Below are 7,401 nucleotides of genomic sequence, written 5' to 3'. Positions count from 1 at the left end.
TAAAATAGTTTAGATAAGTTACAGTAATCTTTAATAATTATGTCTTTGAAAGATGCTTTAATAGATACTGTTTTTTAAATTACTCCAGAGCTTGACATGTCAGGTTTGATATGTGACGGCCTGTGTTCCCTCTTTTCTGTGTTGCAGGGAGTACCTGGGCAGTCTCCCCAGGTGCATTTAAGACCAGGCCTTCCCAGCGTGTGGTTCTCTCTCTCCCTTCTCGCTCTCCATGCTCTGGGCACAATGATTTGGTTTGGTTTGGTTTGGTTGGCTTTGTCCATCTTTTCGAGTTTAACAATGAACACAATGAAAAAAGATGAAAACTCTTTTTATTAACAATTATTGTAAGACAATAGAATTGGAAATGCACTGATTTTAATACAGTTACAATGCCACAAACGGTCCTTTTACTTTGACATTCTTATGGGTCATCTTGTTTGCTGTCCTACCAGTTGTTGCAGTTATACACAAAACACACACATAAATACACACAAGTATGATGTTCGTTGGAATACAACCGATTGGCGTCCACTGATGAAATACCGTGTTTCTGCACTGAAACCGCAGATTAAAGTTTGTGATGAATGACAGATTGTTTCTACATGCAAAAAAGATTTGGGTTTTAAAATTCAAATAAGCTGCTTTATTGTGGGGGGGTGAGCGAAGGCCATTTGTGATCCGTAGGACAAGGGGAGTGTACAGAGTACAAAGACAACATACGGGTTAATACAGCAGGGCACTAACAGGATTGGTGATGTTTAACCCCCGGGCACACGATCGCCAGCTGTTCCACCCCCCTGGCGGCCTGTCAGCACACACGGGGCCGCTGATGGGTGGAGCAGGTTGGGAGGGGATGCCTGGAAAGTGAGAGGATCTTCTTAGCTTAGTGCAGATTGCCGCAGCGAGAGGACGAGGGGATGCTGAGCCTGAGGGAGCTTTAAATATCGTGGTGGATTGGATATTTCAAACAGCATCCCATCCAGCCCTGGATTTTTTCATCAACCATCATTTTTTTGTCATTTGTTTTCATCCTCACACCTGGATTTGAGGCTTTGGGTTGGGCACATTTATGGGTTGCTGGTAGGACGGAGGACAGGTGACTCACGATGGCCGTGGCTTTGGACGCAGTGTGGATGAGGGTGAAGAACGTCTGCAAACAGAATGGGCTCCTCATCATGTCGGTGCTGGCCGTGGTCATTGGGTGTCTTTTGGGATTCTTCCTGAGGACACGACGGCTCACAGAGCAGGTCAGTCTGTCTCCTCCCTTTGACCCAGTGTGACGTCATGCAGGCAGAAGATGGAGTTGGGGCGGGAGTCTTTTCCTTGTGCCTTGATTGTCTGTGGAGCATCACTCTGTTTCTCATCATTTATTCTCTCACTTCACTGCCATTTTATTCACAATTTAACACAAACACTAAACTACACAACAGTGCTGACATCAGTTTTCTTACTGATATTTTACACTATAAAGCCCTGTAATAGATCTCATGTATCCAGTTTATTTTTGTGGGATATCATTTTGTATTCAAATGTTCCAGTGATGAAAAGCAGCCAACAATATTTACTCAAGTACTGATTGTGGGTAAAATGTTGAGGCACTTTATTTTCCGAGACTTTTTACACAACTGTATTTATTCAACAGCTACCAATATATTCTCAGTACACATGAAGAATGTAACCTAATTCAGCCAGTTATGGTTAGGGCCCCTTGTCCCATTCCAGGGGCCCAAATAGGTCAAATGATCCAATATTTTACACACAAAGAAATTTGTGTTAACTTTTGTTTCATGACCCCTCAGATAACCCTCAGTTTGGAACAGCTGGATTAAGTAGCTAACTGTTGATAAAACTGCATTCATTATAATCGTTAATAAAACGAAGCATTGATGCATCAGGAATTGTCTGACAGTGACACATGTTGAAATATTTCAGTCACAGGGACATTAGTCTTCAGAAATAGTACCTTTATTTTACTTGACATTTTATTTATGCAGGACAGGACAGAGTATTTTTAAATTGATGCATTTGAGCTTTTACTTTAGCAAACGATTTCTTCCATCACAGAAATGTAGGCAATCCATCAACAAACATTACTTTGGCCATCGTTTTGTTTTTACGTACAACATTTCATAGATATTTTACCCAATAAAACAAATAACCAGACAACATAGGTATTGCCAAATTACACAATAAGAATATATCATACAGTTAATATCAAAGAATGTATATAGGAAGTGGACGTTGTCGCTCTGACATCAGCCATTAACTGTTGATTTCTGTTTCGTAGCCTTGAGCTTTCCAGTTTGACTGTTGCATCTTATCTACGGGAAAAGTCATCAACCATCCTTACTCTATTGCAGTAGCTGCTACAAGCTAGGTATGGTCAGTAAAGGGACAAATACCTGCAAATCTGTTCATATATAAATAAAATAAAGATTTCTCGGACAGTCTGTTAGTACAGATAGCCATATTATTTGACTGATATTTGCATGAGAAATGCTCCAAATGTAGTCATGAATCATAGACTGTATAAAATGATGGACATCATGACAGCACCCTAAAAGTGAAGCCAAAACATTCTGAGCGCCCCCTGCTGACTGGCTGCAGTATAGGTCATAAAGCCTGCCTCCTCCATGTTAATGGAACATGAGTCAAACTATGAAATCAAAATACACGCCTGTCATGACAGTTAGTTCTTATCATCCTGATTTACTTCCAAGTGTTCCTTTTTCTGAAGTTTATTCTTAATTAGTTATTTGATGCTGTAAAAAGGATGATTGACAGCTCTGTTGACAAATACGGCTCCTGCAGCCAATCTGTTCCGGATTAGCAGAGTGGAGGAGGAACGGCAAGAGTCATTGAAGTGCCCATATCTGTAAACGTCTGCTTCAGACCAACACAAGACGCTGTTCCGCTGTTCCTTGCTGATCCTTGCTGTTTTTTTCACTAAGTGTGTGTTTTGGTTAGCGGCGGTGGATACAGCGGCTCCACCCACCGATCTCTACTGCGCAACTCTGGCTCCAAATGACGTCACCATCGCAAGATGGCAGCTCCTATTTTGGCATCAATTTCGTACAATGAGAGCAGATGGAGACGCGTCGTCCACCTATATACTGTATATATAGTCATTGTCATGAATAGGAAAAATTAGCTGTAGAGAACAAAATAGTTTTTCGTACGCTGCTGTACGAAAGTTTAATTCTTCTGTAAAGTTGGGTAGTTTAACGCGGAACACTGGGAAGTGACTCAGTTTTGTAGCCAGCCTCCAGTGGCCACTTGAGGAACTGCAGATATTTGGACTTTTGCTGTGGCCCAGAGGTGGCTTCAACAAACATGGGTGGCAATAATATATACAAATTAAATTTTTCTTTGAAACAATGCACTCAAAAAAATCTATAAAAGTGGTATTTATCACTTACTTTTGAAAACAAAGTGCAGGTGAACTCTCTACTGTATGCCAACAAGATCCACTTAAAGGGATTGCAAAATAAAAGAGGTTGTCATTTCTCTTCCAGCATCTGGATGTAAAGAGGCATTGCCAGATACAATGATAAAATGTTCTTCTTTGTGTACACACAGAGGGAAGAGAACTGGGTATTAATTTGATGAGGAGTGCACTGCAGTCTGAGAGAAAGAGCAAGTACAGAGCACTCACAGTCTATTACATGCAAATGTTTTCTTAGCAGATTCAGAAGCATCTAACCACACAGGCATCAAGTTCAACCTCCAAGTCCCACAGCTCCTTATTACTGTTGACATTACCACAGTTAATGGAGTATAGATTTCTATAAGAAGGGGAAATTACTTTTTTTGTTGTTACGGTGGTTAATAAAAATAAAGAAGAAATGGTTGAATTGAGCTTTTCATTAGTTGGTCTGTTGGGAGTTTAAGATTGGATTTTACAAATTCCTCTCCTAAAGAAAATCCAAAGTGGCTGCGTGGTCAGCTTTTCAGTATGTTACACAGTGCAGACCTCCCAAGTTAATCTGCACTTTAAAGCAGTAGCATCCCTTCAAGAAAAATAAAGGTAGAAACGATATACTGAACTGTAATTAGCTACCTTTTAATAATAAGCTTCAACTCTCTTCCAGATGACTTTTAAACCACAGTGACAGAGTATACTTAAAGATGGGCCGGATTGTGAAGTTTTTGGCAGGGTATCATTGTGATAATGTACAAAATGAAAACAGTGAGAGGGAATTTTGTACTAAAACATCTAACTTTTGAAGATGTCCTCTTGGTTTGACAGACCAGACAGCTGTAGCCTAAAGATAACTTCAAATTAACTTTAACTTAACGTTAAAATCGTGATTTTGCTACCATAAGAAACTTGCGAGTGAAATACATTTTTTTTTCATAAAAACAGCTGTTTGCAGCATGCTAAGCAATAAAGTAATAGGAATAACTATAATATGACTACACCTTGTCAACTTTGTTTTAGTTTTAATACAAATGTTTATCCTACAAATAAAAGATGCAGTTGCTCAGTTATAATTTTTTAGCTAAAGTTATTTACTTTCTTTTCTGATTCTATGTCATAATAATAAAAAACCATGAGCAAGATAAAACTGTGCAACATCCATGTGGCACATTCTCATAATAAGCCAGTTGTTTTACAGTTACAATGTCGACCTCCTTGGACTGCACACATTGCACTGTCTCACAATGTATTTCATAAATAATACAGAATGACACACCTGTCTAGGAGGAAGACTAGGGGGGCAAGTTCAGGATCTGTTTCCAATTAACATCTGCTCTTATTGGCTTAGTGCCTGCAGTCAGCAAACGCAACTCTGACATGCTAAACGACTTTGCCCTAATTGGTGAGTCTTACCTGATTCATTCAATCTGACCTTTAAATGAGCGACACAGAAGCTAAAAGTGGCTCTAATTGGTGTTTCATGCAGTGAAGTGTACTTTGTGTTTGTGGCGGTTGTTTGTGATGTTTATCTATAAAAGATGCATAGAACACACTTAGGCTAAATACAAACTAACAAACAAAAAGTAAATACACAGCTTCTGTACATTGCAATATAAAGATCTCCATAAACAAAATGCATCGTTTTCCTTCCCATCGCCCGCCTCACTTAAGCTCTGTCATATTCTCAAACAGGCCTAAATATAGCCGTGACGCCTTTACTCCCGCAATAGAGGATTACAATCCAATCAAACAAATGCTTTCTCTGATTGTGCATCAAATGAGAGTGCCTGTCAGTGTGATGCCTGCCGAGGTACACAGGAGCCGCAGACCTTTATGTTATCAGATGATTTATGGAGGCGCAGATCCCTCTGTGTTTGAGGGTCAGGAGCGGACAGGCTTTGGCGACGGTCAAGTGTAGGTGATAGAGACAGAGCACAACATGTCTTATGAAAGCATGCCCAGGTGAAAAAACCTGTGCCATAATATGCAACCAAATGATTCTGCGGCGAGATTCCATACAATGTCAATGCAATGACACAAGTAGACGCGAATTCACGTCGGGCGGCGCGAATGATCATGACGTGAGTAACGCGAATGATTGCGACGCAAATTCACGTGAGTTGAAAAAACTGAACTTCCTCAGCGAATTCGCATCACGTGGTGAAGTGAAAGCCTATCAACATCGAGATTCTCCTGATGCCGTTGGTAACCATGGAGATAAGCCCCGCTTCCTCTCCTCCATTCCGGAAGCGAAGGACGAATATTCGGCTCTTATTCAAACGTGAATTTTTTCGGCGAGGCGAATATTTCGGCACAGTAACTCTCTATAAACACCAGTTTATACCATGGGAATATTGTAATACCCTATGCAGTGGTGTACTCAGGAGGGGGGAGGCAATCCAAAAAAAAAGCCTCCACACCAACTACGTGTGAGACAGTGTGCCCTCATGGGATGCCTATAGTTGACCCTAGTCGCCCCTGTTGTTGTTTGCATAGCTTATCTTCACCCTCTGAATTCTGTCTGGCAAAATTACTGTCAGGACCCCATGGTTTTTCTTTCTTCCTGCTTCCTGTCTTACAGCTTTTATCCACTTTTGTTAATGACTCAGATTTTATGTTTGGATGCTTTAAAAAACCTAGCTCTGGGTTCTTTACCCTTTCAATACTGCATCCTCACTCACAACAGCTTTTAGGCATTTTGTCTGTCAGTCTGTCTGTTTCAGCAGTGAGGAGACTCACAGGTCCAATAGAGAGTGACTGATGGAGCTGGAATCAGCTGGAAATTAGAGACAGAATAAAAACTCTGCTGTATTTATTAAAGAGTGCTGCTGCCTACAAAAAGAGGACAGTGAATGATTTAGTCAATAATGAGAGGGTAAAAGGTAGAGATGCACATTATATATTAGGATAATTATTAGCCTCACATTTATATTGATCATCGCATATATATGCACCATTTTAAATTCTATTTATGAACCCTAAGATAAGATAAGATAAACTGTACTGATCCCGCACAGGGGGAATGTACTTGTTACAGCAGCTCACAAAAAAGAGGCAAAAACCATGGTGCAGAAAAAGGTGCTTGAGTAAATAAGAAACAGAGATGTCATAAGTTTCCTGCAACACTCGCTCTGACTTCATTGTTAAATGTGCTGTGACATGTCTTTGCAGGTTAGGTTTTTTTTGTGTTTTTTTTTTACAGTTTCAGAGCAATGACTGTATATATAGATGGACGACGCGTCTCCATCTGCTCCCATTGTAGTGATGCTAAAATAGCCCCCGTGATAGGTGTTAGACTATTTGTCAACAGAGCTGTCAATCATCATTTTGACAGCATGAAATAACTAATTAAAAGTAAACATGTCAGAAAAATAAACACTTGGACAGAAATGATAAGAACTAACTATAATTACAGAAACCATGTTTGTGAAAAATTTATTTGGCGTTTATTTTGATTTTATAGGTTGACCCATGTCCCATCTGTTAACATGGAGGAGGCGGGCTTTATGACCTATACTGCAGCCAGTCAGCAGGGGGTGCATGAAATGTTTTGGCTTCACTTTTAGGGAGCTGTCATGTCGTCCATCTATATATACAGTCTATGTTTCAGAGGAAGAGATCATTGCAATTTGCCATTCATGAATAACCAGCAATGATTCTGAGACCTGTGGATTTTCACTCATCTTTTCTCATCTTAGCTTTTTTACACCTCAGTTTTCGTTACAAAAAACTGAAATGACGGTTTTTATCATTGATCTCAGCAAAAAGAAGAGGGGAGTAATTGTTGTGTGATATCGACTGAAAGGAAATCCATATTGTGAATTTCTTGTAAAACAACAACACCTCTACCATAAATTCTTCCTTTACAAAGTTTATAATGATGTTTTTTGTTTCCTTTGTTAGAAATGTGTAAATTCAATGACTGGCTTTTATATTGAACTCCTAGTTCAGGTTTGATGGTTTTGTCAGAGACAGTATTT

General features: G+C 39.8%; 1 protein-coding gene across 1 annotated transcript in view; it reads left to right on the top strand.

Annotated features, from left to right (window-relative positions):
- Positions 1-1,106: 1,106 nt before the first annotated feature.
- slc1a7b (solute carrier family 1 member 7b) overlaps positions 1,107-7,401 on the top strand; it is a 48,439-nt gene continuing 42,144 nt past the window's right edge. The window contains exon 1 of the mRNA XM_069679507.1: positions 1,107-1,247. Coding sequence (XP_069535608.1) covers positions 1,107-1,247 — 141 coding nt within the window. The remainder of the gene's footprint in view (positions 1,248-7,401) is intronic.

This window comes from Semicossyphus pulcher, unplaced genomic scaffold, assembly GCF_022749685.1.
Source record: "Semicossyphus pulcher isolate SPU_LCO1_2020_fin unplaced genomic scaffold, fSemPul1.0.p SCAF_4, whole genome shotgun sequence".
In the NCBI taxonomy this organism is placed as follows: Eukaryota; Metazoa; Chordata; class Actinopteri; order Labriformes; family Labridae; genus Semicossyphus; species Semicossyphus pulcher.
This window is presented reverse-complemented; position numbering and strand designations above follow the sequence as displayed.